At 41.9% G+C, this 23,264-nt stretch overlaps 1 protein-coding gene across 1 annotated transcript in view; it reads right to left on the reverse strand.

Annotated features, from left to right (window-relative positions):
- The window catches only part of LOC130386047 (transmembrane protease serine 2-like), a 36,498-nt gene that overhangs the window by 1,521 nt on the left and 11,713 nt on the right, over nt 1-23,264 (reverse strand). The window contains exons 2-13 of the mRNA XM_056594831.1: nt 15,514-15,556; nt 14,929-15,127; nt 12,970-13,059; nt 12,632-12,766; nt 12,255-12,384; nt 11,446-11,574; nt 10,895-10,938; nt 10,036-10,207; nt 9,325-9,494; nt 9,081-9,176; nt 8,793-8,935; nt 7,206-7,358 (exon numbers count right to left, since the gene is read on the reverse strand). Of these exons, the coding sequence (XP_056450806.1) occupies nt 7,206-7,358; nt 8,793-8,935; nt 9,081-9,176; nt 9,325-9,494; nt 10,036-10,207; nt 10,895-10,938; nt 11,446-11,574; nt 12,255-12,384; nt 12,632-12,766; nt 12,970-13,059; nt 14,929-15,127; nt 15,514-15,528 (1,476 nt within the window). The 5' untranslated portion in view covers nt 15,529-15,556. The remainder of the gene's footprint in view (nt 1-7,205; nt 7,359-8,792; nt 8,936-9,080; nt 9,177-9,324; nt 9,495-10,035; nt 10,208-10,894; nt 10,939-11,445; nt 11,575-12,254; nt 12,385-12,631; nt 12,767-12,969; nt 13,060-14,928; nt 15,128-15,513; nt 15,557-23,264) is intronic.

Here is a 23,264-nt window from a genome sequence, read left to right on the forward strand (position 1 = left end):
GTTCTAGCGCTGAGGGAGGCTATTCAGGGATAACTATCGATATCCACAAGATACGTTTAGGTGACAATACACAATAACCATTAGCAGAACTGTAGAAAATGTCGGAAATCCAAATAATGTATTTAGCATTGAGCAGAAGTACCGGCAACCAGCAACAACAGGCTTCAGTGTAGCATTTGATAGCATGTTACTCATCAAGAATTCAAAACAGGAGGACCCCTGGACTTCACCCGTTGTAAGGGAATGTGTCAATCATGGAGACTCAGGGAGAAAGTGGTTTGTCAGAGCCGGAGGGGGGCACACTGACCTAAATACTAAATTGTCAACAGCAATAGGCCTACAATGACCAACTGAAAGGGTGTATTTGGGAAACAATCATTTAACCCTGCAACTATAGTTCTATTCCAACTGGGAGACAAGGTTGGTGTTTTTATTGTTTAGTATTTTGTAGGGTTTATATACTGAATTTATTATATTCTGCTACTTTTTTCTTTTTATTAATTAAAAAACTAGTAAAAGACTAGTCCTGTTACTTCTAATCTATTTATTTGTTTGTGGGTGTATTAATCCAAGACAGATGCTATCCCCGTATTCTTATTGAGGTGTGGTTTTGAGATTACCGATGGCGTCATCATCGATCAGAGATCCTTCCCAGCCTCAACCTTCCCAGTAGATTGGATTTATCTTTAATCAGCAGCTCATGGAAGGTGCCGTTCCAGGACTCTGCGTCAGTGAAACGTGGCGCCATCAAGTGGCCATCAGTGGAAGTGCAATTAAAGTAAATTATATAGGCCTATCATGCCAAATAAGATTAATCGGGCGGTTTTATCGTTGAAGTTCATGATAAGGATTATTTTTTGTTTCGTAGGACTACCACTTTCAACTCAGACTATAAGCCTATCCAACCACAAGGTGGATGACATCCGAAATGTGCCATATAACCTGTTCTAATATTTTTACTTTACAATTGATCCATCAAAAGTGTTTGGCGGTAAAAGAAAAATAGCAACGACATCTATTGAATATAATGCGTGAACTGCAGTTGGCTGGCTTGCAGGCTCTGGGTTATTTTCAAGCAAATCAGGGGAAAACTTAAAGATCCTATTAATTGTTAAATGACCTTTTGCTCTCTGTGCTGTAGGCGGGTACCTCGTGTTAAAACCAGTATGCGACGTTGTTGCATGTGTTGTGTTCGCGGCTGTGTATATGCACCGTAGCTCTGGATTCTGGGCTGACCTACAAAAACCACGCGAGAGTGCTGATGCTCACCACAACCGCAGCAGCAGCAGAACCCCGGAGTGTCGTAAAGACTCTCGCTCTTGATAAGAGTCGACGAAGCTTGACACACGAAGCGTGTGTATGTATGTTTGTGTGCGTGCGTGTGTTTTTGTGTGTGTGCGTGTGCGTGTGTGTGATCGAAAAAATAAAAACAACAGGGTCATCACTGCCCGGTAACAAGCACTAGCTCCTCATTGGCCCTTGCGTGTTGGATTTATCATCCCCTTTAAACGACGTGTGTTTTTTGGGGCTACATGGACGAACACGCATGCAGTATTAAAGGACTGAGGCGTCATGAGAGGCAACAGAGACACGGGACAGAATTCTTTCTGCTCTTCCTATTTTTTGACTCGCACACATTTAGACGGGACGTTTGCAAAATATAGTTGAAACAAGTAGAATAACAGCAGGTATTTTTTCTTCTTCTACTGAAATATCTGGCTGTTTCTTTTTCTTCTACTGATAATATCTTGTTCGTCACCCAGGGTAGAAGTTAGCCCCTAGTTACAAAGTTGTCACATTGTTATTTCAGGTCCTCCGGGGTTCTCATCCTTCGTCAACACCTCCTCTGTAATTGGCTGAGTTCCCCCTAAAGTGCCTCAAGCCTCTATTACAATATCTACATATGGGTTTAAGCAGCCCGCCTTACCAAGGTGTGGCAACAGCTGTCATAAGCTATTTATAGACACAGATATGGGCTACAACATTGACTATTTGAACTGTTTAGTTCTTTATTTTCTTCCTGATGCTGAGCCCCTCTCTGCTTGATCACATGATCACAGGCATCTAGGCATGTCAGTTTTAAAAATATGCGACATTACTTGTTCTAGTGAGATAAGACAGATATAATAGATGGGTCTGATCACTTCATAGAGGAAATGGACATATGCAAATTTTGAAGCATAGTGTCACGACCCAACTAGTATATTGACAACGGCTCTCTGTCTAGTAGGCAGGAGTCGGGACACTGTTAGCCAACCACAGCGTTAGCCAACCACAGCTGGCAGGCCACTAGCTTACGGCCACGGGAGGACTGACTCACCTGGGTTCCTGGCGAGCTCTGGTCCTTCTCACATGTTGAGGGATAGCCGAAGCGTTGGGGTAACCGGTAGCCTGTCCTGTTCAGATATTGTTTGACATATAACATAGACGAACACTTGACAAACATAGACGACAAATGAATTAATTAATTAATTTATTGCTGGTTATTACACTTTTCCTCAGTCGCTTTGGTACATTTCTCAAATCATCCTCAACATTTGCAAAAAAGTAAATGCATTTCTCAAACAATTTGTACAAATAGCAAAACACCATGGATTACCTGCAAAAGCTAGTTTCTTGCTCAAAATCCTTAGTTCATCTCTCTGTGTCAATGAACATGTCAGTGCCATCAGAATGACAAGTCCTTGTGTCGTTGTGTATGGATAAGATAGTCAAATTGCTTAGTCATGTTGTCAATATAACAGTGTACTCTGGAGGGATGTTCTGATATAAACTATGGCGAAAGTTTTGAAGACAATTAGTGTAAATTTTAAGTTACACCTTAGTGTATGTGGGAGATTGATTGCCTAGAGTCAAGATTCACATTAACGCTTTGACTGTTTGTTCTGTAATTTGTTGACAGACCATGTCATTGCTAGGAATGTGATCATAGGACAATCTCCTTAGGGTAAACTGTGCATGCATTGCTGTAGGAATTACAGTGCAGTCTTCCTACACCTCCTGACGTTCCTTTCTGTTGGGCAACAAATTCTCATTCTCAGGCAGCCTCACTCCTCTTCCTCTTCTTCTTCTCTCTGGCTGTTGACCTATCCAATTCCTTGTCCTTCCATTGTCAGACAATGTAACATTGTGTTGTGCTCCAGCTATATATATATATACTTGCCAGTTCATGGTTCACGAGATGCACCTTTGAGCTATTTCAGTAAACTGGTTGATCGTTGGTTGATCTAACACTTCACACATTTCCCTTCTTTAGAGAAAGTAAAGATAACCTGGTATCAATTTACCATTTCAGGACAGATTTAGAAAAAAAGTCTAATGGAAATGTATAGAAATATTCTTGACATATTATGACAACTTCTTCAACCATTTTGCATGTAAAGACTTATGCATTGAAGTAATGCCTAAATGTTGTGGGGGATGAGACTATTCAATAGAAACCCATTACAATACATTTTGAGCAACATGACCTAAGCAATTGATAATGTAAAGGAAGGAGCAGAGAATTGTACATAATAATTTGCATGAATGTACCAAAGCATTTATTTAACCATGTAGAAATTCATTGAGATTAAAATCCCTTTTACGAGAATGACCTGTGCTCTGACCTGTGTGCAGTGCTGTATTTTCCTATGTTCGAAAGGAAGCACCTTTTCATCTCTCCTTGACCCGATGACGTTTTCCACAAAGGTTACGGAAAGGAGGCATAAAGGTTAGGAGATTTGACTATTAGTAGAGACTATACACGAACATCTTCAGTCAACTTGCTTGCCTAAGCTCACAACTTTGCAAATCAAATCTGTCATTGCAAATCCTCCAGTGTCACTGACGAGAGCTCATTTAAATGGGACTTGTGACTGAGAAGGTTTGTTTGTGTGTATTTGTGTGTGTGTGTGTGTGTGTGTGTGTGTGTGTGTGTGTGTGTGTGTGTGTGTGTGTGTGTGTGTGTGTGTGTGTGTGTGTGTGTGTGTGTGCGTGCGTGCGTGCGTGCGTGCGTGCGTGCGTGCGTGTTCAACTCACCAGCCTGAGATCCACATGGATCCCACTACAAACCAAAAAGTAAGCGGAAACCCAACAGAAAACTAAAAGGCAGATCCTTGGGGATGGCTTGAGATGGGGACAGGGGAGTGCTCCCTCCCTCCATCACATTCACTCTAAACAGGCTGAACAAACAAGTGCTTTAATTGTAGCATCTGTGAAGCTACGGAAGAGGGCGTCGGAAGTGGCATCATGCTTCTGTTAATTAACCCCAACAGGTAGCAGATGCAGGGATTTAGCGTCTGCCAATTAGTAAGCTGGACCCCATGAGCCCCGATGAGGGCCAACTATCTAATGGAGGGAGAGAGAGGGACAGAGAGACAGAGAGGGAGAGAATATATTTTGAGAAAAAGTAGGTGTAGAAAAATGATGGAGAGGAGAGAGAGAGAGCAGTGAAAGAGAGGGATTCGAATTTCTGAGAGGATAGCATAAGTATGGTAGATCAATATGAAAGTATATAAAAGTAACTTGTTGTTTTGGCCAGGAAAATTATGAATTAAAAATTGGTGAATAAAATATTAAACTGTTTCAGAAATTGAGAGTTGGCAACGAAACATTTGAAGCGTTAGTGTTAAAAACAAAATCTTTATTCTTGTAAACATTTAATTTTTTGACATAAATAACCTTATGGTATTGCAATACACAAGGATAGGCACTTTATTAGGAGTTAGTTTGCATCTAAATGCAGCTACCTGTGGAATTTCAGGATAATGCAAACTGATGATGGAATTGGTCTGAAATTCTCAGATTATTGACATAGACATCATGTGCTACATATTTTTGTATAGTTCTTTCCCTAAAACAACTGCAATCCTAGGTCTGTTTGTTGTATGAAACCAATATAAATGGCCACATTTATATATAAAACCCTATGAACAAGTATGTATTGTTTCTATATTGCTCTGTGTAAAAAGTGTTGATATTCTACTTAAAGTCGCAATGTGTCACATTTCAATTAGCTCTCTGTTTGAAATTACCTGGATTCATAGTCTGATCCATAGGGATTTCAAATCAGAGTGGACAGAACACTGTCATTGAGCTTGTTGAATGATGAAAGTCTAACGACTCCTAACTGGGAGGGTTTTAATCTTACACATTTCGTCTTTAAAGAAAATGTAATTCATTTGATACTTGGAAAAAGACATTCTGGCTGGATAAAAGTGCTATCACATCCACATTTCATTAAATAGATTGAGTACGTGTCTGCTTTTAAGTTCTGTCATGACGGTGTCCATTATATGAATGCTGCATAAAAGTTGAATAACCAGCAGCAAAACACAAACAAAAACAATCTAAAACATCTATCTGTTTAAGAATAAACACTAATTTCAATTAATGTACACAGTCCCTTCACCATATCAAAAATATACCATCTAAAATGCTGTATATTGCTGAAATCTAATAATTAAAACAATCATAAGAAACCAACATGTACTCAAATATTTCATGAAGAGATTTTTCAGTCCAACTGTTAAAATAGAAAAAAGGCAAATCTTAGTAGTCTGCAAAGGGTATCTTATCGTATTTAATTGTAGAGCTGCACGCAAAAAATATATTCGCTCTTGCGCTCCCTTTCACCAGAACACTGACAGCGGTCAGGGAACAGAACCTTCAACCCCCACACACTCCCAAAACTTCATCATGCACGGGAGGAACGCTTTTTGTTGGGTTTGAAAATAGTGTGATAACTTCCACCAATCTACACTCCTTGAAAGTCAGTTTAAACTGTATTGTAGGCTTAAGAGTTTATGTTTATTGAGTTCCATCTGTATACAGGTTATATACAGTCTATGTGTTACACCCACACGGAGCTCCGCTTGCAACCATTTTTTAATGCCTTTCTACTCTTAAACATTGATTATAATCCCACATTTTGAACCGTGGTCTGTTAATTTAGTTTCAGGTAGTCTATTGTTTAGGCAGGGGCATCAGTGTTTCGTAATCAGTGTACAAATATTGACCAAACGATGGCTCTATGGAGAGGAATGCTGCTTCCTAACCTGTCTGCTAGGAAGGTATAGACCACTAAACACACAGGACTCATACCTGTGATAACGTCTTTAGTTCCTGTTATTCAGACTGAATATTTGTTGAATATCCAGAATCTAATTACTTGGGAAACTCTGCAATGGGCGCGGCAACAGTCTAAATGTGAATGAACGTGACTAAACGTAAAGTGAATACAACTTTAACACATGGGGCCCTATCTAGCATCCGGCGCAATTGACTTTCTCACTGGCGCATGTGTCTTTGCTAGTTTGCAACTGGCGCAGAGCGTTCTTTTCCCTCCTGCGCCACACGTCGGTAAATTAGGGAATGATCTTGCCCCCTCAGCGAAAGGAGGAGGCGTGCTCTGGCGCATATGTTCCCTGGTGCTATTTTGCAGTTTCAGAAACCACTTGCGCCACACAACACGATAATAAGTCGAGAACGATAATGCATACAATACTGATAAGAAACAATATTTATAATGTATAGCGTATATCATTAAATAGAACCACAATTACCGCATATCATATGTGTGTTAAGTCTTCTTTTGCCGAAATTTATTTGAGGACTCTCTTTGAGGAAGTTGCGGAAGAAAACCTTATTCCATGTGTGAATTAGGGCCATATTATTTGGCCATAAACTGAGCAATTTGAAGTTTGAAATGCATGTGCATCTGTCTCATCGGAGACTGCAGTCACGCTGTCAAAATATCAACCTGTCAGATTCAAATGCGCTCATGGCTCTTAAAGGGGATGGGAGCTGGCACTCTCATTGGTTTATTGCACATTACGTCCAAACCCCACCTACGGGTAACTAGGCTGCTTCAGACCAACCCTTTTTAGATATGCCCCGGGCGCAAGAGTCAATGTCGCGCCGGTAAAATAGCGACATCGCCGTAGAACCGCCGACAAAGCTACTTGCGCTTGCTATTGTCACTTGCGTTTCACACCGTTAAAATAGGGCCCATGAACTCGTCCGTGAGTAGGTTTCGGCCTTAGTCAAATCCGATAGATTGCCACCGGCATTGTGGTGAAGCAGACTACTCCCACTACTTAATGACGTCATCAAACTACAACGACTTTTGTTATTGTCTTAATTTAGAGACTAACGGAAGGAATTATATATCATACCTTTAACACGATCCAAACGATCATCATCCTTATTATGTCTTTACATACCTGCATTTGCTTATGGATCCAGTCCGAAAAGTAGGTCACGTTGCCGTAGACCCCTGGTCTGTTCCGTAAGGCACATTCAACGCCCCAGCTGGTGTCCCCAACCAGCCACCACACACCACCTTCCTTGGCCACCAGTGGTCCCCCACTGTCCCCCTGGAGGAAACCCAAACAGATGTTTTACAGGTGTCTAATTTCTCTCTATTTCGTTTATGAGTGAAAGACATCAGAGAGAGAGGAAAGGTGCTTCAAACGATAGATGTGGTGGATGCCGGTGGCTGTCTTCATCAAAAGGGATACAAATATGACAAGAGATGTGACAGAGGAAGAGAAGGAGAGGGGAAGAAGGGGAAGGAGGAGGAGGAAAAATAAGTAGGAAGAGAAGAAGGAGAGGAGGCAAAGGAGGAGGAAAGGAGAAGAAGGAGGAGGAAGCGATAAAGGAGGAGGAGAAGGAGCCAGAGGAGGAGGAGGAGGAGGAGGAGCAGTGGAAAGAGAAGGAACAGGTGAAGGAGGAAAGAAGAAGAAGGAGAAATAGGTGGAGGATAAGGAAGAAGAGGTCTTAATTATTCTAATTCACAGACATCGTCTCATATCAAACAGCAATAACTATGTACAGGGCTAGGTACCATTTGTTACCATTGAACATTCAAAACTTGTTTAGTGAACGTGAGGGGGGGCATAGTTTGAGGAGAGAACTCAATTTCAAAATTCAGATGAGAAATTCCACCATGAAAAGTTTTCGCATTTCCATCACAGGTGTCAAGTTGTGGAACAATCTGAGCGAAGTTCATAAACAATGTCCAAGCATCAATGTTTCAATGTGTTCACAGGATATAGTGAACTGCACTAAGAGTCAGTAGGTTTGTGTATGTATGTATAGGTATACTGTGTATACAAGCTGTTGTGTCACATTCATGCTGTTACTTGTTAAATGTATGTTGTAGATATTATGTACATACTTACATATGTATATTTATTTATATAACATAACATTTTTATATTCATTTATTATTATTATTGTTATTATCATTATTATTATTATTATTATTATTAAACATACAGAGTAAGTAATATTAGGGGTGGGAGTACATACGTTTTTACTTCCTCTCACTCCTTTTCGGATATGTTTACATTAATGTTTATTTTTATTTCTTGTTTTTGCTTTTTATTTTTACTATTATTATTTTTGTTTTTGTTATTCATTCTTGAATGGCTTTATTGTTGTAATTGGCAAAATTTGTTGTTTTTGTTTTGTCTACATATTCGAAATAAACATGAAAGAAAGAAAGAAAGAAAGAAAGAAAGAAAGAAAGAAAGAAAGAAAGAAAGAAAAGAAAGAAAGAAAAGAAAGAAAGAAAGAAAGAAAGAAAGAAAGAAAAAGAAAGAAAGAAAGAAAGAAAGAAAGAAAGAAAGAAAGAAAGAACGAACGAACGAACGAACGAACGAACGAACGAACGAACGAACGAACGAACGAACGAACGAACGAACGAACGAACGAACGAACGAACGAACGAACGAACGAAAGAAAGAAAGGTAGGTGAAGGAGATGAGGAAAAATAAAAATATAGGAAAAGGACAATTCCGACCAACCTGACATGAATCCACTCCTCCAGCCAACTTTCCAGCACAGATCATGGTTTCAGTCACCTGTTGGTCCAATATGTGCCGTTGGTTGCACCTGTCTCTGCTGTAAATGGTCACCTCGGCCTGCATCAACTCATCCGGGCTGACCCCTGGGTGGGAATATTTACTATTATTGGATGGACTGAGTATGAACTGCTTTCAGCACATTCAAGAGACAAGCTATGTAGCGTACTGCCATTCCCTTTATGAAATATTGACAGAGATATTATAGAGAGAGAGATATTTTTGGATCACCTCCAGAGCTCAGAGTTCCCCAACCGGTGGTCCAGGCGTTTCGCTCTGGGTTCAGGTTCACGCCGACGTTGGGCAAACACGCCGGCCTCACATCCTCTGGGGTGGAAAGATACAATATAAAAAATAACGTGATAAAAGGAAATGCTAGTAAAATGAAAAAACCTTGCTTCCATTTAGTCTTCATCGGGGCCCCCACACCACCGGGGGTGCGGGGGCTGACTCGGGGAGGGAGGGCGTGTCTTACGGGTGAAGGTCAGAGGTCGTCTGAGCCTCAGGAGAGCCACGTCGTTGGCCTGGGGCTCGATGTTGTAGTCCTCGTGGACGATGATTCTTCGCACCGACGCACTGGAAAACATCCAACTCAGGCGAACGCCCCCGTAGTAGACACGCAATATAGATGTATGAGACGGCCTTTTGGATTATGAAAAACAGGGTGTGTTGGAGAGGTATATATTGAGAACAAATTAAGATTAATTCATTTTTGCGAAACACTTTTACCCGAAGCGACTGTCTTTTGTTTCATCATGTTCAGCACTTTGATGCACATTTACAAGAGTTTTGATGTTAAGGGAAAACACTTGGTTTGTAAAACCTAGGATAAAAGTAAAGTAAAGTACCAATCAAATGGCCTTCTATTTGTTGGTTACTCATGGTAACTCATGTAGGTAGTAAACCAAACATTCTGGCTATCGCTCCCCAGTCCCCACCCAATCTGATCATAGCGAGTGGGAGTGGCTTTAGCAAGAGAACCAATAACTGAACAGAGAAATAGCCCCGCCCCTAAATGAAACAAAATGTCTACCAGAAGTTGAAGAACAGAAGAACTCACATTTTAAAATGTAATAGTTGCTAGCTCATACAGGTTGTTTTCTTTGTCCTGTAATTAAACCTATAATAATACTAATAAGAAGAAAAATAATGTTTGTATTAATAATAAATAAATAATAATATTAACTCTGATTGGAAGCAGTGGGCGGCCGTTAGGATCCAGTATTGGCCGATGATGGTGCCACCGCAGAAATGGGGGCCGTAGTACTGCAGGCTGACCTGCCAGGGCCAGGCATTCCAATCCGCAGGGGTCCCGCCCACGATGCGCGTGCTGGGGTCCATCTCACTGACACCGCACGCTGGTGAGGGCCGGGGGAGGGAGAGGGAGAGGGAGGGAGTGGGATGGAGGGGGAGGAAGAGAGGGATTGAGGCGGAGGGAGGGAGGGATGAAGGGGGAGGAAGAGAGAGAGTGAGGGAGGGAAGAGAGGAAGTTTTTTTTTTTATTTAAGGTGAACTTGATGAGGCGATACGATAATACAATGATAAAGGTAATTGTTTGATCTTCATCGTCCGCAGTCTAACCTGTAGGCATTGTGGCAACCCGACCCGGGCCATTTAAGGACATGGAGAACACCTGTGGAGCAGGTGGAGAAGCAGGGCTTAAATAGCCTGCTTCTCCACTCATTCGGGGCTCTCCCAGCCATGTGGCTCCTTACGGAGAGATGGTCCTCGTGGGTGACGGGATTCCACCCACGACGGATCGGACCGTTGATTCCTCCCAGGTTTTTCGATATTTTGTGTTTTCATAGACTTTGTGTCATGTTAAGGATTAAACATGCCTTTTTGGCTTCTACCCCTCAAAGTTGTGTCCTGTTTGGGAGGAGGTGGTTCGCTCACCGTACCGGGTTGCCACAGCATCCTTGAGCGAGAAACCTATGCCTACCTGCTCCTTTACTATTTGCATCTCAGTTCACTGTGAGGTGCTTTGGATATTAAGGGTAGTTTGACTCTGCGAGTCAATGCCAAATAAAGGAAGCGAAGCTTACCAATGCAGCGCAGACTGACAACCATGTTGGAATTACACGTTCGGCTGTATTGGGGAAAAAATCAAATTAATTGAAGCAAGGGTGAGGTGACTGAATCATCATTTCATTAAAAATGTGCTTTAGGTATGAGTCGGGGGTAGAAGAGATCAAGGTTTTCCAACTAAGCAACTCTAAAGAAAAGTCACCTCCAACACTGCTCCCTCACCCCTATGTTTCTATACCATTGAGAAGCGTTGCAGTCCACTTTTGATTGACAAGCAAGATGGATTCCCCATTCCGATACCCTGATTGGTCAGAAATTAGCCAGGAGCAGACCTTAAATCAAAACAGTATCGTACAGAGGCAGACGCTGTGAAATTGAAAATGAAATTCTCACAGCGCATTTTACCCACTAATGGCTGACAACAATCGACCCTGAAATAATTGTGATCAAATTGTACCTGCAGCACCTTTAATACGTCTATGAATTCCATAGCAGGGACTCTGTGGGTTTACAAAAGCAGTTAAACTGTAATGTGTAAAACTGTGCAATCAGCCTTACTGATGAGTGTCAGAAGTACCTGTCCCTGAGGTGTGAATGAATCTGGTCACCCGGTTGGTAGAACCCTAACTTCAGCTTGCTGTAGCCTCCCGTCCCCAGAGAGCCTGCACCCGTCTGGGTGGAGGAAACGAACTCGGTACTGTGGAACAAGGTACAGGCAAGGCCGGATCACACAACCATCCACGGCCCTTTGAGTCCCACCTTTAACCGTCACCATGTTTCCACGATGAGTACTGCAATCAAGGTTGCTGTGGAGGCCGCTGTTACTGTGATTGTTTCATGTTGTTAGATGTTGTTGTGCACGGTGAAATGGGGGTTTTGCTTGGATGTAGGATTGTGTCCGTGAAAAAGAGTTTCCTCGACGCACATGGTTGTTGTTAAAAAGCATATTTTTACTTAAACAAATAGCACAACCGTCGAGTCACTTGCACAACTCAAGCCTCGCTCCAGTCTAAAACGCCCTCTTAAGGAGCATCAGAATGGGTGTGGCTCAGTTAGCCTGTGAGCCACAGCTGCAGACCATCACGGCTAACAGCCAGACAGGAATATGTGCATCTTTTAAAACATTTAAAACAGTTTAAAACAGTGAAGATGCCATTCACATCTTCACAACGTCATTGAGGGTTGTGCCGCTGTTGCTGTGGTGTTGTTAGATGCTGTTGTACAAATGCAGATGCAGGTAACTTTACTGATTTTAAAGGAAACTATTTATTCTTATTGTTATTATTAATTATGCTATTTGCTCTACATTGTTACTGTTATGCGTTGTTGTTATTGCGTGTAGTTGTGGTGGCCGTCCCTCCAGGGATACAAACTCACCTTGAGTAGCCTATCTGTTTACAGGAAGCTCTGCCCAAGTCGTCTCTCCAGCGCTCTGCACAAACAGGCCGCCAGGTCTGGCTGGTGGCTGAGAAGCTCTGCAGTACAAAGTCGGTCCCATGGAGGCGAACTGGGACCCAAGAGAGACACTTCTGAGGTCAGTGTGTGTGTGTGTGCGTGCGTGCGTGCGTGCGTGCGTGCGTGCGTGCGTGCGTGCGTGCGTGCGTGCGTGCGTGCGTGCGTGCGTGCGTGCGTGCGTGCGTGCGTGCGTGCGTGCGTGCGTGCGTGCGTGCGTGCGTGCGTGCGTGCGTGCGTGCGTGCGTGCGTGCGTGAGTGAGTGCGAGCAAGCGTGTGTATGTGTAGCTGGGAGATCTCACGGCATTGGGACTCGTCCTCTCCTCCTATCAAGTCTTTGACGCCGTCACACAACTGTGGTTGGTTGTGGTCGGTCACTGGGGTTGGTTGTGGTAGTTCAATGCCACCTTCATGGTACAGCTCTCTCTCGAAGAAAGCTACAAACACACACTCACACAAATACATTAATTTAAAAACATATAAACACAGATAATAATAAATTATTATCTTTATTATTATAAAAAAAAGCAATATAAGAAATGCGGCATATTTATGTGTCTTTATCTTGAAAACAATTGAATTCCACCACCCTTATGCTATGCCAAACGGCATCAATTTAAACCGTATAGTTACAACTTACCGAAGTACCAGATCAACACTCCCATCACTAACATGATGAGCACGGAGGAGGCCAGTCCACGCAACACATTTGTCATATTACTCTTTGGTTCTGTGAGAGAAGGAGACCGACAGAGAGATCCTCAAACATAGCCTCCATTCAAATGTATGCAAATGATGGGAAATGAGGTCCTTCCACTCCATACATCAATCATCAACAAATGTTGATTGTTGACAGGCTATATAAACATGCAAAGGAAATTTGATATATTCCCTTAAAGGAAACTAAAAGAGAAGTTTAACTTTGTAAAATAGATTAGACAAGAGCAAATATTATGATCCAATACATTAATAGCCTGTAACCCTTAGAAACATTTAAATTATAACTATTCTGATGTCCCCAAAGTAGAACATGAAGTGGAACAGACACTGTTTTCAGTATATAACACAATACAATTACAATAAAACCAATACAATTACAAATATAACCGCAAGCGGTGATTAACGGGGTCTGACCAAAATTAAAAGTCAAGAACACACTAATGGAAGATATATAAATATAACATATAATTGTCATACTTAAGGAAAGATGTTCCACTTATAAACCTGAACTGCAGCTTCATTCAAATGATCAAAATGTCTATTGATAAGCAGAACAACATCCAGAAAACTCAAAGCACACATTTCTCAAGTGAATTAAGGGCTTTCTTCAAAGCATATACCTGAAAAATCTTTGAAATAAAATTTTAAAAAATTAAACATTTGTAGTCAAGAACACTAACGCAAGAAATATAAATATGACAGAGTTAATTATGAGGGAAAAATGGTTAACGAAGAAGTTCCCCTTAATGCCATACTGCCATACATTATTCAGGATTCAAACTCTCAACCATAGGATCACCAGTACACGGCATCATCCCGTTGAGCCACTGATATTCCTGTACTGCATGAAGCCTCATTCACATTGTGAAAATGTCGATTGATAAGCACACAACATCAAGAAATCTCCAAGCACACATTTCACAAGAGAATTAAGGGCTTTCTTAAAATAGTACAGATCTGAAAATGTGCACTGTTAATGGTATCCACCCACCTAATGATAGCCGTATACAAAATAACAAAATTATCATATAGGCAAAATGGGATGAGACTGTGGACGTTTGGCTTTTCTATGAAATTGTTGGAGAAGTAATCATTTTTAGAGCAGAAGACCGGGGTGAAAAGATGCATCTGATTTTAGAGATTAATATGATGAAAGAGTTTTGGGTTCAGGTCAATCTAGTAAGGAGAATAAGGCTAGTTCATATTTTTCTGAAATAGCGCCACCTTTGGGTGCAGGACCACAATTTGGGTTTATTAGTAGTGGGGGGTATCGGTATCCAACTAGTAATAGTTGTATGTTTTTTTATACAATAACAAAATGGTCACATAAGAAAAATGGGCTAACTGCTCCAAATTTATTGGCCAATATTTCTCAAATGGAACTAAGTAAACAAATTCTGTTAAATTATTTTTGTGAGGCTTGGTCTAAAGATTTTATGTGTCGATTTTGGTGAATTTTTGATTATTTTTGTAGCCTGTGAATGTTTTTATCATGTTGAGCTTTAATATGAAATTGTGGGAAAAATATACATTTTTCAGGGTTTTAAAAATGCTTCTGATTCTAGGGAAATGAATAACGAATTTTGAGTCCATGTCAATCTGATGTGGAGAAATAAGCCTAATTCATGATTTTTTACAATAGCGCCACCTTTGGGTGCAGTAATACAAATTTGGGTTTATGGGTAGAGGGGGTTATTGGTAACCATACCTGAACATTTCAAGAGTTTTCGACTTACGGTATAGGCTGCAGCATGACTTTTACAGAATTTGAGGGGGAAAAAAACGTTACAGAAACAATAGGGGCCAAGCAGCATCGCTGCTCGGACCCCTAATGAAACCGTTGGGTGGGTGGGTGGATATGACATGCTTTGTGTATTACCTATTCTCCGAACGATGGTAGTGATGCTGGTCGTGATGACAGGTTGCGGGGACAATTGTGGGACGCTGGTGCTGGTCGTGACGACAGGCTGCGGGGACAATTGTGGGATGGTAGGGTACAGGTCCTGGGGCTGGTTATAGGACGGAGGTCTATCGTTGTCATCCCCGAAGCCCGCGTTGTCGTGGTGGGGCACAGTAGGCTGCAGAGGGGAGGTGACATTGCTATTATTCATAAACAAAATGTTACATTCTATATTTCTTACACTGTGTTTTTGTTAACATAATATGTAGCTGACCTGTACCTTGTCCAAGAATTCCCATAGCTACTTTTCCAAAAACTACAGTTTTACAGTGTATTGGATAGATAAAAATCTTGAATCCAGCGCACACTCTTTTGGTTTTTCCTGAGAGTGCTCATGGTCAATATAGTTCTGTCCCATGCTCAAATGACTTGGGTTCGTGGTTTGGGAGGGGATTCGGGATTTGAAGATATGAAAGATAATTCCGTTTCAGATTTCAGTTTGAGAACAAAGTTGAATTGATAAACCAAGGAAGAATTAGTGACATGCAAATAGATTTCCATTACCTGTGTGGAATCCATTCTGAGCCTTTTACTTTGGAAAGGCGGCCTTAAGTGATAGAAAATGAAAACAACGTAAAAAAATACATGGCATGTGAGGTTTCTGATAGGGCCCATATTCCAGCCATTATATTCAATCATTTTGCTGGTGTAAAAAGGTTGTAAAAAGAGTCGATAGCCTACATCCTAAATTAAAACAATTAGGAAAACATGGCCAACTGTCATGCAAGGTTTTAATTGTATGTTCTAATAATCCTAATCACAAAACCTGCTTTAGAAAATCTACAACCTACCTTGATTATCCTAGTTATTTTCCACCGCTATGGTATGTCTCTGCTTTCTCCCTTTATATTTCCCTGGCTGTTCTGACTGTGTCTCACTGTGTTGTGTCTGAGTGTGAGTGTGTGTCAAACCATATCCACTGGCCCAGGTAATAAGCAGCCACGGCCACTCCTTCCAACTCGTGGATTGGGTTGTCCGTTGCCGGGCAGGTTTCAAAAAACATTCGCGCTCATGTTGCCAAAGACGAAATAACATAATACAGATAACGGATCGCTAGATAACACTTGTTTATACTTTATTTGTATTGTATTAATTGTTTAATCAAATTTAGCTAGTAAAGTGGAGTGTTTTAAAGCGTGGTTTCAAAAAACATTCCGCGCTCATGTTGCCCAAAGACGCAATAACATAATACAGAAAACGGATCGCTAGATAACACTTGTTTTTACTTTATATTTGTATTGTATTTAATTGTTGAATCAAATTTAGCAAGTAAACTGCGTGTTTAAAGCGGGCAAGGACGAAATAGCACAATACAGATAACGGACAAGTGCGAATGAACGAGCTTGAAGGTTCGCGAATGTTCGTGAACCTTTCACGTCATTCGACGCGATCGTCCGTTGCCAGGCAACGGACGACGCGATCATCTGTTGCCAGGCAGGTTTGGAATGGATTACGTATGGATGACGCGCCCGGTACAAATTTGGCAGCCGGTACAAATTTGGCATGACAGGACCCTGCAGATCCTCGAACGTGGAACTGATGAGGGCCAAAGCATACTTGTTGCTAACTGTGATATTATTGAGACCACGGAAGTCAATACAGGGGCGAGGAGATTTATCTTTCTTGGTCACGAAATAAAAATAACGGCGAGAGAAGAGGATGGTCTAATGAAGCCAGAAGAGAGCGGACCCTGAATATATTCCTCCATAGCCTCCCTTTCTGGACGGGACAAGGTGTACAGGCGACTGCTGGGCAAAGGGGCACCGGGAAGGCGCGCAACATTTACTGAACACGTCTCCAATGTCCCCCTGATATTCAGGGGGTACTAAGGTAAGGTCGGGGGGTTCCTTGGATGAGGGGAAACCACCCTCTGCTGGAGAAAGGGCGGATTGCAAGCAGGTAGAATGACAATATGCACTCCAACTCACCACCTTGCTAGCTGACCAGTCGAACTGGGGATTGTGCCGCTTGAGCCAGGGGTGACCAAGGACCAGGGGAGTCAGAGGGGATATGATGACATGAAACTGAAGAGTCTCGTGGTGGCTTCCTGAAACAGTTATTTCAAGGGGCTTGGTTTGGTGAGTAATGCGGGCAAGGTGTTGGCCATCCAAGGCGTTAGCGCCTAGGGAGATGGGAGCTGTTCCAATGCAATGGCAACTTGAGAAGCAAACCCAGAATCAATAAAGTTTTCATCTGCTCCAGAATCCACCATGGCGGACACAGAAAGGGGAAGGCCGAGGGACAGGGAAGGACGAGGTGTGGCTCTACCTTCACTGCTGAGCCTCGTCTTTTGGCGGCGATGGGCAGGCGGAGATGAGATGTCCGGGCAGTGCACAATACAGACAAACTCCGATCCTTATCCGTTGGAGACCCTGTGCCTGTGTTAGACGTGTGCGCCCCAGCTGCATGGGCTTCTCTTCAAACACGGCTCGTACCACCGGTAGGGAGGGAGAGCAACTCTCGGTAGGTGTGGGAGAGAGGAGCCGGAGACAAGGGACGGCTAGCCCTTTCTCTACGCCGCTCACAAAGGCAGTTAGCCAGCCGGATGAAGAGGGAGATTACTTCCTCAAGGCTGTCTGCCTCATCCCTAGTAACCAGCTCATTCTTAATGGGCTCATTAAGGCTGGAAAGAAAAAGTCCTCGCAGTGACTGGTCGTTCCAGCCAGAGTTGACTGTTACAGTTCTAAACTGAACTGAAAATTCGGCTGCACTGCAGGAGCCCTGCTGTAGGGACATAAGCCGCTTGGCCGCGTCCCCTCTCTTGGGTGATCAAAAACCCTCCTCATCTCAGCAACAAAGAAATCCATATGAATGAAATCCTCATACTGGGGAATTACTGTCCCACAATGCTGATGCCCACGTTAGTGCGTTAGTGCTTAACCCTTAAGTGAACCCAAAATGTAAGCAATTCTTGACCTATAAATTGGGTAGGTCGACAAAGAGAAAATAACAAGATTAAGTAATCTTAAAGGGGAACTCTGCAACATTTTTAGCAGATTAAGAGTCATTGTGATGGTTATATAAAACTCTATTGGTCGATTGGTGGCTGTTTCGACTCCCCCTAGCGCATCTGGGCGGAAAAAGGGAAAATGCAAGTTTCTGCCACCGACCTGCCGCCAACTCTCGCGGGAGTCTCGAGTCTTCGGGTCTCGAGAAGTAACAAATTGCTTTACGGCACTACAGACCCACAACACCCGGAACCAGCTATATATAAACCATGGACATATTATAAAATGGACAATGGATTCCAAAATGGCGCCCATTCATTCCTATGTAAACTGCTCAATGGCGCAGGGCAACATCAAGGAGAGATATGCTTCCGCATCATGGGACCCTAGCCACGCCCTACTTCATGACGTACCGGAAGCAGAAATATTCTTGTTTTTTAGCATTGTTAGCATTGTAGCATCATAAGCAAGAGGTCTGAGCGATCGCAGTCGCATTGTTAACCGACCATGGAACTACAGGTTACTAATCCCCTGATGATACTCTAGATGTTTAACAATATGTTTAGCAGCTGAACCAGTCTAAAAATCGGACACGTTAACGGAGCACTGAACTAGGCCCTCTCGGATGCCATGTCGAAACAACATTTGTTTCACTACGACTCCTTTCAGCTGCACACCCCTCCTTCTCCAGCAAAAAATAATTAGAGAGAACGGTTAATAAAACGCTTGAGGTGGCGTTTTGAAAAGAAAAAACTTATTTTTTTTTAGGACATGGCATAAGATAATTATGAGCCGGATTGATACCCAGATTTTTTGCGGAGAAACATTCCTGTTCCCCACTTATATTGGAGTGAACGGAGATATCTACTTCTGGGTCCATTGAATCGAGGGACCCGTCCACAGCCCGCTTAAACAGCTGCAATACCAGGCTTGGCCGCTGAGCACTGGTGGATTGCGGAAGTATGCACTGTTCCCGGGGGCTTGATATAAACACTAGCGAAGGGATTGTTACATTCAGCATGGATCAGCCTGTCATGTTCTTTTAGAAAAGGTAATCGACTCAGGATCACATTAACTCACTTTATTTGGTAAAGTTTCGTTATGGTAACTATGAAGCAAAAGGAGAGAGTTTCTGATCTGTTCTCGCTTGTGCTGTTTACATACAGGGCAGGCGTGGCCTCTATGACGTATAATGTTTTCTGATTGACTGGTTTTGAGAGCCTGCCTCCCGTTTTCCTGATGTGTGTGATGGTGCTGCCATCTTATAGCTATTTGTAGTTTTTAAAGCTTAGTATCTGTGGTATAAAGGCCGGGACAAATTTATAACTATAAATATGTACACTTTATGTTGAAAATATAGAACAGGGCAGTTCCCATTGAAACGAATGCCGCGGTGATTCGGTCTTCAAAACGAGAGCTGGTAAATTGTGAAAAATGAATTAAACTGTAATCAGACAACACGGTTACATGCTATATGCTTGGTCCTGTTCCCCTTGTGGCTATATGCAGTTATTGCTGCTTATATGCTTGGTCCTGCTCCCTTGTGGCTATGTGCGGATATTGCAGCTGATATGCTTATTTGCGTCACAAGCCGACTAAAAAGAGAAAGAGAAACAACGTTGGAAAAACATATGAAGAGAAAAGGGAGACTGACCGACAGAGAGGCCAGTCATGACTAAACGTTGGGCGAGCTAATCAGGAAAAAAAAATGTGTTTGCTTGACTGTTTTGTTGTGAGCCCTGTATGTTTCTAGCTTGCTTGCTTTCTAGGGTGTTATCACCATCTAGTGGTGGAGATATTGAAAGACATGCATCAAGGATAAAATCTCGAACAAGGCAGCCTTGTAAAAAAAACAACGCAATAAAAATGTGATGAGTTCACTTCTTAAAATTAAATAATTGCATATTTTCTCTCAAGACATTTTCTTATATAATTAATAGCCATTTCTAAGAAGTTGATTTACTTTTTATTAATGTTGACACTTGCATTTCCTTTGTCAATGCATAATAAAGTAGTAGCCTGCTACTATGTAGATTGTTAATGCTATCTTGTAACAGTTCCCTTATGAGGTCATAGATTATTTTCCTGTGAGTGTTAAAATGTACCAACAAGGCTGTCTCCCAAGGGTCCACTCTGAGATCTACACAGACAAATTAAAGCCAGTATCTAAGAGAACTCCTGCACCCGCCTGTCTGTGAGAGTTGCAGGCCCAGCTGCCTATGACCTAAGTAAGAGTCAAAATACGATTTGGGGAACTATGAAGGGTCTACTGTGACCCTAATGTATGACCTTAACAGATGTAATGTGAGGAATAACGAAGTGACCACATCTAAGGGCAAATGATGTTCCCCAATAGACATAATGAAAAGCTACATGTGTGACCCACATTAAGTTACTCCAATCTCAGGAACACTGGAAACAGTCTTTTCATTCAACAGATTTATTTAAAAATAACAAAAAAAAATTAAACAATAGGTCAAATGTCTCAAATGTCTCTACTCAAAAGAGGCAAACACTTTCAGGTTTCAGGTTTAAAATTCTCCACACAGAAAATGTCGTAATCCAGGGGTTTTCAAAGTATGAGAGAGTGAGCCCCCCCTCAGAGAACAAATTTCAGCTGAGCCCCCCCCCCCAAAACATTTTTCTAAATCCCTGTGTTTTGAAAGATCTTTTAATTATTTGACACATTTTAAACATCTCTGATCATATTTAACACATTTTAAACATCTCTGATCATATTTCTTTGAAACATTTAAAAAAAAAATTTAAACATTTTAAACATATTTTTTAAACATTCTTAACATATTTATGCGTGTTTAAACACATTTCTTAACACATTTTAACATCTTTATCTAAGCATGTTTTTGCTTAACGTTTTTGAAATACATTCGAACATCTTAATCTGTAAACTGCCAGTTTAGCCTCCTTTTTAGCTCACCTCAACTTTAGTGGGAGCGATGAGTTTGCGGAGCTGTGTTCGAAATAGTTCCCTATCACTGATATAGTGCACTATATAGGGTGGTCGCCATTTTGTAGTGGTGTTCGATTTCTCAGTGGAAAATTTCACGCACTATAAAGTGGACTTAAAATACCCAAAATTTGAGTGAACATACAATGTTCCCTACATGTTACTCCCCTATACCGCAATGGAATGCGGTCTGGTTTTTCCGGAGGAGAAGAAGCTGAATAATAACGAAAACAACAACATTTAATGATGATGTCTCCGGCTTTCGTTTGGAAATGTCAACAATTTATTTGGAATTTAACATAGAAAATCTAACATTCAAAATTAATAAAAAGAACCTTGATCAACGTAAATTCAACATCAATACAACCTCCAGCTTTCCTCGTGGGGGGCCAGTTTGTTTACATGATGTGGGCTCATCTGTCTGCATCACACAAATACCTGGTGCATTTACTGTCACAAATGACGTTTGGAAATGTTAAGTGTAGTGTCCGAATTCTCGTTTGTTAGTTCCCTATATAGTGCACTATATCATAAACACTATATAGGGAATAGGGAGTGAGTGAATAGGGAACGATTTCGGACACAGCGCGTCTTTGTCTTTGTGTTTTTCAGTTACTTTTTCTGGTTTATTTTTTTCTCACGTCGCACCCCCCTCCCCCCCCCTGAAGAACTCTGGCGCCCCCCAGGGGAGGCGCGCCTCACAGTTTGATCCTCTACCTACACCTGGTCCTGATTGGCTCGACCATTAACTCTTGGGCCAAAAAAATATGGAGCTAGGTGGAACGAAATTCATCTGACGAGAGTCAGGTTAACAACCTCCGGAATAACACACATACTACATACCAGTTTCCCAGGTCCCAGTTTCTTCCCTATCTGGTCTTCATTTTTGTCTGGAAATAATACAGATTGTTGTCTGTAATGTCGAGAAGGCTAATTCAATGGAATGATGAAAGAAGTAGTGCAATAGATCAGCCATGGAGTAAGCATTGGAGTGACCACTGGGGTGACTGGAGGGACCACTGGGGTGACTGGAGGGGCCACTGGGGTGACTGGATGGGCCACTGGGGTGACTGGAGGGACCACTAGGGTGCATGGAGGGGCCATGGGGGGACTGGAAGGACCACTGGGGTGTCTGGAGGGACCACTGGGGTGACTGGAGGGACCACTGGGGTGACTGGAGGGACCACTGCAGTCTCAAGAGATGCCAGGTGCTTTAAGAGCTGCGTCCTGTTTATAACTGTAATTGCGCAATTACAACAATTAAAGTGCGTAGTCTTCCTGCAACCTAAAACACACTTTATGATTGTGAACTCTGAAAGAAAACATAGACAAGATATACAATACAATACAATTAATAAAAACTGCTCTCATTGTGGACACATTTTAAATAGTGTATTTAAAATGGTATCAAATATACATAATATTAATAATAATAATGTACCTCTGTATTTAACCGAGGCATTGCCTTTTGGCCCTTTTAATATGGTTGACGACCATACATTTTGGCCCTTTAATATGTACAGAAGGGGCAGTGATAAAGAACGCTGCTGTGCATCTGTATTTCAGGGCTCTCGCCATTGAGTATTACACTGAATAGAATAGTTGAATGTTAAATTATACAATTAGGCCTAGGTTGGCTATTAATTGAAAGCAAATAATAAGAATAACCGATAAGGTAAACAAACTTGGGGACCTATTTATTCTTATTTTAATTATATCAAGCATTTTGAAATATAAACACTTGAGGACAGACACCTAACATTTCAGCTGCATCTGACACATTTGTCAACAATTATTATGAAAAGGTTAAGCTCAATTACTTCATTGAACGAAGCTAACCAAGTCAAGTAGGCCTACCCCTGACTGCACGTTTTTAATGTAGCAAAAAAGTAAATACACCACGGCATGAATATTACTAAATAAATTAAAGGGGACCTATTATGCTTTTTCGACTTTTATGACCTATAAACGTTGTTATAATGATTGATAGTCATGTTTAGCCATACTAAAGTGCATTTCGACGTATTCCCTGGCCTGCTGACAGTCTGGGGTGGCTGTGAAGAGCCAACGTTTGCATTCACTTGTTCACATTTCCAGGAAATCATCTACGTACAGTATAGGCACTCCTGCCACGCCCCCATATGCCTGGTCAAATCTGCCCGCGTGCGCGCTTCAAGGAAGGTAACCAATCACAACGGAGTTGGGTTGGCAGGAGGGGGGCGAGGGGGCGGAGAAGGATGAAACCGAGCGTTGACAGAGAATGCTGAAAGCGCCCAGATGAGAGGAAGAGTTTCCCGAAAATCTACATCGTTTTTTTGTGTATGGTTAAAGATGACTAT

This window comes from Gadus chalcogrammus, chromosome 7, assembly GCF_026213295.1.
Source record: "Gadus chalcogrammus isolate NIFS_2021 chromosome 7, NIFS_Gcha_1.0, whole genome shotgun sequence".
Taxonomy (NCBI): domain Eukaryota; kingdom Metazoa; phylum Chordata; class Actinopteri; order Gadiformes; family Gadidae; genus Gadus; species Gadus chalcogrammus.